At 43.8% G+C, this 13,862-nt stretch overlaps 1 protein-coding gene across 1 annotated transcript in view; it reads right to left on the reverse strand.

The window, feature by feature from the left end:
- The window catches only part of LOC112239238 (GATOR complex protein WDR59-like), a 55,190-nt gene extending 41,354 nt beyond the window's left edge, over window positions 1-13,836 (reverse strand). The window contains 8 exon segments of the mRNA XM_042316262.1: window positions 4,064-4,152; window positions 4,305-4,342; window positions 6,177-6,257; window positions 6,431-6,516; window positions 7,057-7,101; window positions 7,204-7,240; window positions 8,382-8,431; window positions 13,701-13,836. Of these exon segments, the coding sequence (XP_042172196.1) occupies window positions 4,064-4,152; window positions 4,305-4,342; window positions 6,177-6,257; window positions 6,431-6,516; window positions 7,057-7,101; window positions 7,204-7,240; window positions 8,382-8,431; window positions 13,701-13,754 (480 nt within the window). The 5' untranslated portion in view covers window positions 13,755-13,836.
- Between the last annotated feature and the right edge of the window lie 26 nt (window positions 13,837-13,862).

Genomic DNA, 13,862 nt, shown 5'->3' on the forward strand with positions numbered 1-13,862 from the left:
ACTGACCCTACACAGGTTATAATGTAGTACTGACCCTACACAGGTTATAATGCAGTACTGACAGGTTATAATGTAGTATTGACCCTACACAGGTTATAATGTGGTACTGACCCTACACAGGTTATAATGTAGTACAGACCCTACAAAGGTTATAATGTAGTACTGACCCTACACAGGTTATAATGTAGTACTGACCCTACACAGGTTATAATGCAGTACTGACAGGTTATAATGTAGTACAGACCCTACACAGGTTATAATGTAGTACTGACCCTACACAGGTTATAATGCAGTACTGACCCTACACAGGTTATAAGGTAGTACTGACCCTACACAGGTTATAATGTAGTACTGACCCTACACAGGTTATAATGTAGTACTGACCCTACACAGGTCATAATGTAGTACTGACCCTACACAGGTCATAATATAGTACTGACCCTACACAGGTCATAATATAGTACTGACCCTACACAGGTCATAATGTAGTACTGACCCTACACAGGTCATAATGTAGTACTGACCCTACACAGGTCATAATATAGTACTGACCCTACACAGGTCATAATGTAGTACTGACCCTACACAGGTTATAATGTAGTACTGACCCTACACAGGTTATAATGTAGTACTGACCCTACACAGGTTATAATGTAGTACTGACCCTACACAGGTTATAATGTGGTACAGACCCTACACAGGTTATAATATAGTACTGACCCTACACATGTTATAATGTAGTACTGACCCTACACAGGTTATAATGTAGTACTGACAGGTTATAATGTAGTACTGACCCTACACAGGTTATAATGTAGTACTGACCCTCCACAGGTTATAATGTGGTACTGACCCTACACAGGTTATAATGTGGTACAGACCCTACACAGGTTATAATATAGTACTGACCCTACACATGTTATAATGTAGTACTGACCCTACACAGGTTATAATGTAGTACTGACCCTACACAGGTTATAATGTAGTACTGACCCTCCACAGGTTATAATGTAGTCCTGACCCAACACAGGTTATAATGTAGTACTGACAGGTTATAATGTAGTACTGACAGGTTATAATGTAGTACCGACCCTACACAGGTTATAATGCAGTACTGACCCTACACAGGTTATAATGTAGTACTGACCCTACACAGGTTATAATGTAGTACTGACAGGTTATAATGTAGTACTGACCCTACACAGGTTATAATGTAGTACTGACCCTACACAGGTTATAATGTAGTACTGACCCTACACAGGTTATAATGTAGTACTGACCCTACACAGGTTATAATGTAGTACTGACCCTACACAGGTTATAATGTAGTACTGACCCTACACAGGTTATAATGTAGTACTGACCCTACACAGGTTATAATGTAGTACTGACCCTACACAGGTTATAATGTAGTACTGACCCTACACAGGTTATAATGTAGTACTGACCCTACACAGGTTATAATGCAGTATTGACCCTACACAGGTTATAATGCAGTACTGACCCTACACAGGTTATAATGCAGTACTGACCCTACACAGGTTATAATGTAGTACTGACCCTACACAGGTTATAATGTAGTACTGACCCTACACAGGTTATAATGTAGTACTGACCCTACACAGGTTATAATGTAGTACTGACCCTACACAGGTTATAATGTAGTACTGACCCTACACAGGTTATAATGTGGTACAGACCCTACACAGGTTATAATATAGTACTGACCCTACACATGTTATAATGTAGTACTGACCCTACACAGGTTATAATGTAGTACTGACAGGTTATAATGTAGTACTGACCCTCCACAGGTTATAATGTAGTCCTGACCCAACACAGGTTATAATGTAGTACTGACAGGTTATAATGTAGTACTGACAGGTTATAATGTAGTACCGACCCTACACAGGTTATAATGCAGTACTGACCCTACACAGGTTATAATGTAGTACTGACCCTACACAGGTTATAATGTAGTACTGACAGGTTATAATGTAGTACTGACCCTACACCCGTTATAATGTAGTACTGACCCTACACAGGTTGTAATGTAGTACTGACAGGTTATAATGTAGTACTGACCCTACACAGGTTATAATGTAGTACTGACCCTACACAGGTTATAATGTAGTCCTGACCCTACACAGGTTATAATGTAGTAAAGACAGGTTATAATGTAGTACTGACCCTACACCCGTTATAATGTAGTACTGACAGGTTATAATGTAGTACTGACCCTACACAGGTTATAATGTAGTACTGACCCTACACAGGTTATAATGTAGTCCTGACCCTACACAGGTTATAATGTAGTAAAGACAGGTTATAATGTAGTACTGACCCTACACAGGTTATAATGCAGTACTGATCCTACACAGGTTATAATGTAGTACTGACCCTACACAGGTTATAATGTAGTACTGACCCTACACAGGTTATAATGCAGTACTGACCCTACACAGGTTATAATGCAGTACTGACCCTACACAGGTTATAATGCAGTACTGACCCTACACAGGTTATAATGCAGTACTGACCCTACACAGGTTATAATGCAGTACTGACCCTACACAGCTTATAATGTAGTACTGACCCTACACAGGTTATAATGCAGTACTGACCATACACAGGTTATAATGCAGTACTGACCCTACACAGGTTATAATGCAGTACTGACCCTACACAGGTTATAATGCAGTACTGACCCTACACAGGTTATAATGCAGTACTGACCCTACACAGGTTATAATGCAGTACTGACCCTACACAGGTTATAATGCAGTACTGACCCTACACAGGTTATAATGTAGTACTGACCCTACACAGGTTATAATGCAGTACTGACCCTACACAGCTTATAATGTAGTACTGACAGGTTATAATGTAGTACTGACCCTACACAGGTTATAATGTAGTACTGACCCTACACAGGTTATAATGTAGTACTGACCCTACACAGGTTATAATGTAGTACTGACCCTACACAGGTTATAATGTAGTACTGACCCTACACAGGTTATAATGTAGTACTGACCCTACACAGGTTATAATGTAGTACTGACCCTACACAGGTTATAATGCAGTACTGACCCTACACAGGTTATAATGCAGTACTGACCCTACACAGGTTATAATGCAGTACTGACCCTACACAGGTTATAATGTAGTACTGACCCTACACAGGTTATAATGTAGTACTGACCCTACACAGGTTATAATGTAGTACTGACCCTACACAGGTTATAATGTAGTACTGACAGGTTATAATGCAGTACTGATCCTACACAGGTTATAATGTAGTACTGACCCTACACAGGTTATAATGTAGTACTGACCCTACACAGGTTATAATGTAGTACTGACCCTACACAGGTTATAATGTAGTACTGACCCTACACAGGTTATAATGTAGTACTGACAGGTTATAATGCAGTACTGATCCTACACAGGTTATAATGTAGTACTGACCCTACACAGGTTATAATGTAGTACTGACCCTACACAGGTTATAATGTAGTACTGACCCTACACAGGTTATAATGTAGTACTGACAGGTTATAATGTAGTACTGACCCTACACAGGTTATAATGTAGTACTGACCCTACACAGGTTATAATGTAGTACTGACAGGTTATAATGTAGTACTGACCCTACACAGGTTATAATGTAGTACTGACCCTACACAGGTTATAATGTAGTACTGACAGGTTATAATGCAGTACTGATCCTACACAGGTTATAATGTAGTACTGACCCTACACAGGTTATAATGTAGTACTGACCCTACACAGGTTATAATGTAGTACTGACCCTACACAGGTTATAATGTAGTACTGACCCTACACAGGTTATAATGTAGTACTGACAGGTTATAATGCAGTACTGACCCTACACAGGTTATAATGTAGTACTGACAGGTTATAATGCAGTACTGATCCTACACAGGTTATAATGTAGTACTGACCCTACACAGGTTATAATGTAGTACTGACCCTACACAGGTTATAATGTAGTACTGACCCTACACAGGTTATAATGTGGTTATAATGTAGTACTGACCCTCTTGTCCCAGATGCGAACATCTCCATCATGACTGGAGGCTAGAAGGTACTGATTACGCTTGTTCCACTTGACCTGGGACGCTCCCGCTACGGAGAGAGAGAGAGAGATGGTGTGAGAGAGAGAGAGATGGTGTAAGTGAGTGAGTGAGTGAGTGAGTGAGTGAGTGAGTGAGTGAGTGAGTGAGTGAGTGAGTGAGTGAGTGAATATAAGACAGATGACCTAGAGAAGTCCTACTCACCCACTGCAGACAACGCCACAGTAGGTTTCCTCGTGTCTCTGAGATCAGACAGATTTACAGTTAAGGCAGAACACCAATCATTTCATCTCAGGGCTGGTTTCCCAGACACACATTAAGTCCAGAACTAAAAACATCCCCTACATGACTCAACATGGGACAGATTAAATAAAGTATGGAGGGAGGGAGAGAGAGAGAGAGAGAGAGAGAGAGAGAGAGAGAGAGAGAGAGAGAGAGAGAGAGAGAGAGAGAGACAGAGACAGAGAGAGAGAGAGAGAGAGAGAGAGAGACAGAGAGACAGAGAGAGACAGAGAGAGAGAGAGAGAGAGAGAGAGAGAGAGAGAGTTAGAGTATAGTGGGGATAGACCTAGAGTACAGAGAGAGATAGAGAGATGGGAGACAGAGAGTAGTGTTGACAGTAGAGAGAGACAGGATTTCCTATGGTAGAGAGAGGGATATCAGAGAGGTACAGAGAGTGTTGACAGTAGAGAGAGATATCCTACCTGGTACAGAGAGTAGTGTTGACAGAGAGATGGAGTAAGACAGACCTGAGTACAGAGTAGTGTTGACAGAGATAGTGGGATATCCTACCTGGAGACAGAGAGTAGTGAGATGAGAGAGATAGAGAGGATAAGAGACCTGGACAGAGAGAGAGACAGAGAGAGACAGAGAGTTGAGAGAGAGAGAGAGAGAGAGAGAGACCTGAGAGACAGAGAGTAGAGAGAGAGAGACAGTAGAGAGAGACCTGAGAGAGATAGAGAGACCTGAGAGACAGAGATAGAGAGAGAGAGTAGAGAGAGAGAGAGAGAGAGAGAGAGAGTAGATGAGAGAGAGTAGAGTGGGGAGAGAGACCTGGTACAGAGAGTAGTGTTGACAGAGAGAGAGAGAGAGACCTGAGTACAGAGAGAGTGAGAGACAGTATAGAGAGAGTAAACCTACCTGGTACAGAGAGTAGTGTTGACAGTATAGAGGGTAAAGACCTGGTACAGAGTAGTGTTGAGAGTATAGAGAGAGTAAACCTACCTGGTACAGAGTAGTGAGAGAGAGTATAGAGAGAGATAGAGATGGTACAGAGTAGTGTTGAGAGTATAGATGGGATAGAGAGATGGTAGAGAGATAGTGAGAGATGGAGTAGAGATGGAGATAGAGACCTGGTAGAGAGATAGAGTGTTGAGAGAGAGTGGGAGAGGAGACCTGAGTAGAGACAGAGAGAGAGAGAGAGAGAGAGAGAGAGAGAGAGAGTTAACAGTATAGTGGGGATATCCTACCTGGTACAGAGAGAGATATCCTACCTGGTACAGAGAGTAGTGTTGACAGTATAGAGGGGATTTCCTACCTGGTACAGAGAGGGATATCCTACTTGGTACAGAGAGTAGTGTTGACAGTATAGTGGGGATATCCTACCTGGTACAGAGAGTAGTGTTGACAGTATAGAGGGTAAACCTACCTGGTACAGAGAGTAGTGTTGACAGTATAGTGGGGATATCCTACCTTGTACAGAGAGATATCCTACCTGGTACAGAGAGTAGTGTTGACAGTATAGTGGGGATATCCTACCTGGTACAGAGAGGGATATCCTACTTGGTACAGAGAGTAGTGTTGACAGTATAGTGGGGATATCTTACCTGGTACAGAGTAGTGTTGACAGTATAGTGGGATATCCTACCTGGTACAGAGAGTAGTGTTGACAGTATAGTGGGATATCCTACCTGGTACAGAGTAGTGTTGACAGTATAGTGGGATATCCTACCTGGTACAGAGTAGTGTTGACAGTATAGTGGGATATCCTACCTGGTACAGAGTAGTGTTGACAGTATAGTGGGATATCCTACCTGGTACAGAGAGTAGTGTTGACAGTATAGTGGGATATCCTACCTGGTATCCCAGATACAGATGTAGGTGTCTACAGAGCTGGTGACCAGATACTCCGGTTCAAACCAGGACCAGTCCAAGTCACTGTAGGATACAACCACAGTCAGTGACCTGGCAACATAACCCCCAGTACATACCCAGACAGATCAGGTTGTGTCCCACATCGCACCATATCCCCTGTATAGGGCACTACTTCTGACCCATAGGGAACAGGGAGCCATTTGGGACCCAGCCGCAGAGCATCTCCTCTGTGTTACCTGATGACTCGTGTGTGTCCCTGCAGGGACGCGTGGACCTCCCCACAGCCATCACGCCATGTGTACAGGTCAACTCGCTGGTTACTCTGTGAACATAAACCCCTCGTCAGACAGATCACAGAGCAGACACTGAATCTGTTCAGTACCAGGATGTTATGGTACCATGTGGGAAATGATGACCACCACTCTCACAGGATGCAGTTTGACCTGAACAAAGATCTGGATCCAATCAGAAACTGACTAAGTCGCTCTGGATAAGACCTGAGCCTGCTCAACGACTCTCCGGATAAGACCTGAGCCTGCTCAACGACTCTCCGGATAAGACCTGAGCCTGCTCAACGACTCTCCGGATAAGACCTGAGCCTGCTCAACGACTCTCCGGATAAGACCTGAGCCTGCTCAACGACTCTCCGGATAAGACCTGAGCCTGCTCAACGACTCTCCTGATAAGACCTGAGCCTGCTCAACGACTCTCCGGATAAGACCTGAGCCTGCTCAACGACTCTCCGGATAAGACCTGAGCCTGTTGATGTTTCAACGACTCTCCGGATAAGACCTGAGCCTGCTCAACGACTCTCCGGATAAGACCTGAGCCTGCTTTTGTTGATGTTTGAACACTCCACAACAGAGGCAGCGAAGACGGTGGGACTCTGCCTTGTGAGGGGGTTCCACTGAGGCAGAGCCGTGACCAGAGCTACACGTTGACTGAGGCCCATTTGCTGAGGCAGAGGTCTGCAGAGCTATAGTGATCTTCCTGGGAGCTACAGTGAGACGGAGAGCTCCAGGTTCACCACATACAGAAACCTCCGTCTAAAGGAGAGGAGATCAAACACACAAGTCAACGCACACACACACGACACACACACGATTGGATGAAAATAGGTTTATTCACCTGACATGTCAACCTCCCATTTAAATCTGATTAATCCACAACTAGCAGTGACTTGTGGAATTACCAACATCGGTCAACGACTCTCCGGATAGACGTTGACTGAGGCAGAGCTACAGTGATGCTGACTGAGGCAGAGCTACAGTGATGTTGACTGAGGCAGAGCTACAGTGACGTTGACTGAGGCAGAGCTACAGTGACTGAGGCAGAGCTACAGTGATGTTGACTGAGGCAGAGCTACAGTGATGTTGACTGAGGCAGAGCTACAGTGATGTTGACTGAGGCAGAGCTACAGTGATGTTGACTGAGGCAGAGCTACAGTGATGTTGACTGAGGCAGAGCTACAGTGATGTTGACTGAGGCAGAGCTACAGTGATGTTGACTGAGGCAGAGCTACAGTGATGTTGACTGAGGCAGAGAGTGATGTTGCTGAGGCAGAGCTATAGTGATGTTGACTGAGGCAGAGCTATAGTGATGTTGACTGAGGCAGAGCTATAGTGATGTTGACTGAGGCAGAGCTATAGTGATGTTGACTGAGGCAGAGCTATAGTGATGTTGACTGAGGCAGAGCTATGGTGATGTTGACTGAGGCAGAGCTATGGTGATGTTGACTGAGGCAGAGCTATAGTGATGTTGACTGAGGCAGAGCTACAGTGATGTTGACTGAGGCAGAGCTATAGTGATGTTGACTGAGGCAGAGCTATAGTGATGTTGACTGAGGCAGACTACAGTGATGTTGACTGAGGCAGAGCTACAGTGATGTTGACTGAGGCAGAGCTACAGTGATGTTGACTGAGGCAGAGCTACAGTGATGTTGACTGAGGCAGAGCTACAGTGATGTTGACTGAGGCAGAGCTATAGTGATGTTGACTGAGGCAGAGCTACAGTGATGTTGACTGAGGCAGAGCTACAGTGATGTTGACTGAGGCAGAGCTATAGTGATGTTGACTGAGGCAGAGCTATAGTGATGTTGACTGAGGCAGAGCTACAGTGATGTTGACTGAGGCAGAGCTACAGTGATGTTGACTGTCTGGTGATGGGTGGTAAAGGACTGGTACAAACCCTGACAGGACAGCATGTCGACCCAGGCAGTCCACGGACATAGCAGTGGCCTGGAAAGATAACAGCATGTTATTATTATTTACGTTGTTAGGGGGCAGATCAGCTGTAATATTGCAGATACATTGATGGAGGCTACAATCTAATTGTCTGCATCATTTCCAATCCCCTATATATATTTAATGTAAATATACAGAATATATTTAATGTAAATATACACTATATATTTCATGTAAATATACACTATATATGTCATGTAAATATACAGTATATATGTCATGTAAATATACAGTATATATGTCATGTAAATATACAGTATATATATACAGTGTCATGTAAATATACAGTATATATGTAATTATACAGTATATATGTCATGTAAATATACAGTATATATGTAATTATACAGTATATATGTAATTATACAGTATATATGTAATTATACAGTATATATGTCATGTAAATATACAGTATATATGTCATGTAAATATACAGTATATATGTCATGTAAATATACAGTATATATGTCATGTAATTATACAGTATATATGTAATTATACAGTATATATGTAATTATACAGTATATATGTAATTATACAGTATATATGTCATGTAAATATACAGTATATATTTCATGTAAATATACAGTATATATGTAATGTAAATATATAAAATATATTAATTTAAATATATGTATACAGACCCATACATATATTCAGTACCAGTCAATAGTTTGGACACACCTACTCATTCCAGGGTTTTTCTTTATTTTTTACTATTTTCTACGTTGTAGAAAATTTTAAAAAAGACATCAAAACTATGAAATAACACGTATGGATTTATGTAGTAACCAAAAAAGTGTTAAAATAAAAATATATTTGAGACTCTTCAAAGTAGCTGTGAATCTTGGCATTCTATCAACCAGCTTCAAATCAAATCAAATGTTATTTGTTTCATGCACCGAATACAACCGCTTACTGCAACCGCTTACTGCAACCGCTTACTGCAACCGCTTACTGCAACCGCTTACTGCAACCGCTTACTGCAACCGCTTACTGCAACCGCTTACTGCAACTTACTGCAACCTCTTACTGCAACCTCTTACTGCTTACTGCAACCTCTTACTGCAACCTCTTACTGCAACCTCTTACTGCAACCTCTTACTGCAACCTCTACTGCAACCTCTTACTGCAACCTCTTACTGCAACCTCTTACTGCAACCTCTTACTGCAACCTCTTACTGCAACCTCTTACTGCAACCCCACTTACACCTCTCACTGCAACCTTACTGCAACCATACTGCAACCTTACTGCAACCTTACTGCAACCATACTGCAACCATACCAACCTTACTGCAACCTTACTGCAACCTTACTGCAACCATACTGCAACCAACCTTACTGCAACCTTACTGCAAACCTGCAACCATACTGCAACCTTACTGCAACCTTACTACTGCAACCTTACTGCAACCATACTTACAAGCCCTTGTTATTCTTATCTCTTACTTTTTGTTGTGCTATTTTCTTAAAACTGCATTGTTGGGGCCTCCCGGGTGGCGCAGTGGTTTTTTAAATTTTTAATTTTACCCTCTTTTCTCCCCAATTTCGTGGTATCCAATTGTTAGTAGTTACTATCTTGTCTCATCGCTACAACTCCGTACAGGCTCGGGAGAAACGAAGGTTGAAAGTCATGCGTCCTCCGATACACAACCGAAACAAACCGCACTGCTTCTTAACACAGCGCGCATCCAACCCGGAAGCCAGCCGCACCAATGTGTCGGAGGATACACCGTACACCTGGCAACCTCGTTAGCGTGCACTGCGCCCGGCCCACCACATGAGTCGCTGGTGCGCGATGAGACAAGGATATCCCTACCTGCCAAACCCTCCCTAACCCGGACGACGACGCTAGGCCAATTGTGCGTCGCCCCACGGACCTCCCAGTCGCGGCCGGCTGCGTGAACCCAGAGTCTCTGGTGGCATAGCTAGCACTGCGATGCAATGCCCTAGACCACTGCGCCACCAGGGAGGCCCCCAACAATGCAGTTTTCAGAAAATACCAACATAAACAAAAGAAGTAAGAGATAAGAATAACAATAATATATACAGGGGGTACCAGTAGAGTCAATGTGGAGGCTATATACAGGGGTACCAGTAGAGTCAATGTGGAGGCTATATACAGGGGTACCAGTAGAGTCAATGTGGAGGCTATATACAGGGGTACCGGTACAGAGTCAATGTGGAGGCTATATACAGGGGGTACCGGTACAGAGTCAATGTGGAGGCTATATACAGGGGGTACCGGTACAGAGTCAATGTGGAGGCTATATACAGGGGTACCGGTACAGAGTCAATGTGGAGGCTATATACAGGGGTACCGGTACAGAGTCAATGTGGAGGCTATATACAGGGGTACCGGTACAGAGTCAATGTGGAGGCTATATACATGGGGTACCGGTACAGAGTCAATGTGGAGGCTATATACATGGGGTACCGGTACAGAGTCAATGTGGAGGCTATATACATGGGGTACCGGTACAGAGTCAATGTGGAGGCTATATACAGGGGTGGAGGCCGGTACAGAGTCAATGTGGAGGCTATATACAGGGGTACTGGTACAGAGTCAATGTGGAGGCTATATACATGGGGTACCGGTACAGAGTCAATGTGGAGGCTATATACAGGGGGTACCGGTACAGAGTCAATGTGGAGGCTATATACAGGGGGTACCGGTACAGAGTCAATGTGGAGGCTATATACATGGGGTACCGGTAGAGTCAATGTGGAGGCTATATACATGGGGTACCGGTACAGAGTCAATGTGGAGGCTATATACATGGGGTACCGGTACAGAGTCAATGTGGAGGCTATATACAGGGGTACCGGTACAGAGTCAATGTGGAGGCTATATACAGGGGTACTGGTACAGAGTCAATGTGGAGGCTATATACAGGGGTACTGGTACAGAGTCAATGTGGAGGCTATATACAGGGGTACCGGTACAGAGTCAATGTGGAGGCTATATACAGGGGTACCGGTACAGAGTCAATGTGCGGGGGCACCGATGTCGAGAGAATTGAGGTAATATGTACATGTAGGTAGAGTTATTAATGTGACTATGCATAGATAATAACAGAGAAGCAGCAGCATAGAAGGGGGAGGGGTCATGTTAATAGTCTGGGTAGCCATTTGATTAGATGTTCAGGAGTCTTATGGCTTGAGGGTGGAAGCTGTTCAGAAGCCTCTCCTTTTGGCCCTGTAGCAGCAGAGAGAACAGGCTATGACTATAGGGTGGCTGGAGTCTTTGGCAATTTATAGGGCCTTCCTCTGACACCACCTGATATAGAGGTCCTGGATGGTAGGAAGCTTGGCCCCAGTGATGTACTGGGCCGTACGCTCTACCCTCTGTAGTGCCTTGCAGTCGAGGAGCCGAGCAGCTGCCATACCAGGCAGTGATGCAACCCGTCAGGATGCTCTCGGTGGTACAGCTGTAGACCCTTTTGAGGATCTGAGGACCCATGCCAAATCTTTTCAGTCTCCTGAGGGGGAATAGGCTTTGTCGTGCCCTTTTCACGACTGTCTTGGTGTGTTTGGACCATGATAGTTTGTTGGTGATGTGGACACCAAGGAACTTGAAGCTCTCAAACTGCTCCACCACAGCCCCGTCAATGAGAAAGGGGGGCGTACTCTGGACTTCCTGACCTGCCTCCCCCAGGTGGTGAGAGTAGGTAACAACACATCTGCCACACTGATCCTCAACACAGGGGCCCCTCAGGTGTGCGTGCTTAGTCCCCTCCCATCGATCTCGTATCACCATCCATATTGGATTTCTATTTGACATATATTTTTCATCTCTGCTGTGATGCTTAACAAAAGTTCTGAAACATTCTATTCTGATAGTTTCTACAGACTGTAAATTAAAGTTAAACATTTTTTTCTAAAAAAGTATTATTGATCGATTGACTATGACTATTAAAACCCCCAGCAGTGCTATCTGCAGAGTTGATCGATTGACTATGACTTTTCAAAACCCCCAGCAGTGCTATCTGCAGAGTGGATCGATTGACTATGACTTTTCAAAACCCCCAGCAGTGCTATCTGCAGAGTTGATCGATTGACTATGACTTTTAAAACCCCCAGCAGTGCTATCTGCAGAGTTGATCGATTGACTATGACTTTTAAAAACCCCAGCAGTGCTATCTGCAGACTTTTCAAAACCCCCAGTTGATCTGCGATTGACTATGACTTTTCAAAACCCCCAGCAGTGCTATCTGCAGAGTTGATCGATTGACTATGACTTTTCAAAACCCCCAGCAGTGCTATCTGCAGAGTTGATCGATTGACTATGACTTTTCAAAACCCCCAGCAGTGCTATCTGCAGAGTGGATCGATTGACTATGACTTTTCAAAACCCCAGCAGTGCTATCTGCAGAGTGGATCGATTGACTATGTGGATCGATTGACTATGACTTTTTAAAACCCCCAGCAGTGCTATCTGCAGAGTTGATCGATTGACTATGACTTTTCAAAACCCCCAGCAGTGCTATCTGCAGGTTGATCGATTGACTATGAGTAAAACCCCCAGGTAGTGCTATCTGCAGAGTTAGCTCCAGGTAAACGTTGCAATTCTTCAGCCATTCCTGGACCTGTGACCAAAAATGACTACTATTATTATGAAGTAACATGTGTGGTGAGTTTACTAGTCAATGAAGAGCATGTGAGCATTATGATGCAGAGGGACAGTTTAAAACCATTTAGCCAGCAGCATCTGAGTCAGCAGTGCAGCATGTTTGGTTAGTTTTTGTTTTTCCATGCTAAATGTTGCTGCGACATCTTGTGCACGGAACAATGTCTGAACACTGGATGTGTGACCTGCTGAAACAAAACAATGTCTGAACACTGGATGTGTGACCTGCTGAAACAAAACAATGTCTGAACACTGGATGTGTGACCTGCTGAAACAAAACAATGTCTGAACACTGGATGTGTGACCTGCTGAAACAAAACAATGTCTGAACACTGGATGTGTGACCTGCTGAAACAAAACAATGTCTGAACACTGGATGTGTGACCTGGTGCATTAGACCTGTTGAAACAAAAATTCAACAATCCTGCGACTGAGTGTGACATCATTTAACTGGGACACTTTCAGATACTCTCTGACTACTCAGAAAGATAACAGCTCCCACCTGTTTCACTAGGAACAGCATGACAACACCACAGACAGAAGGGAAAGTTACACATCTCTTTAGCAACATATTGCGCATTAGCTAGCTATATGTCACCCAACTCTGAATTAAACCCTGTTTTACTCAAGTACCTGCGCATCTCGCAATTCCACCACCACATTCTCACTACTCCAGCGAGCCGCCATCTTCCTCTACGGCAACAACATCAACAAGACGTCACACGACGCCCTGTCTCTCAAATCACGGACAGCGCGAGAACTACTTCCTGTCTTCTGATTGGTTGGTGATGATGC

Source organism: Oncorhynchus tshawytscha, unplaced genomic scaffold (genome assembly GCF_018296145.1).
Source record: "Oncorhynchus tshawytscha isolate Ot180627B unplaced genomic scaffold, Otsh_v2.0 Un_contig_4953_pilon_pilon, whole genome shotgun sequence".
Classification (NCBI taxonomy): Eukaryota; Metazoa; Chordata; class Actinopteri; order Salmoniformes; family Salmonidae; genus Oncorhynchus; species Oncorhynchus tshawytscha.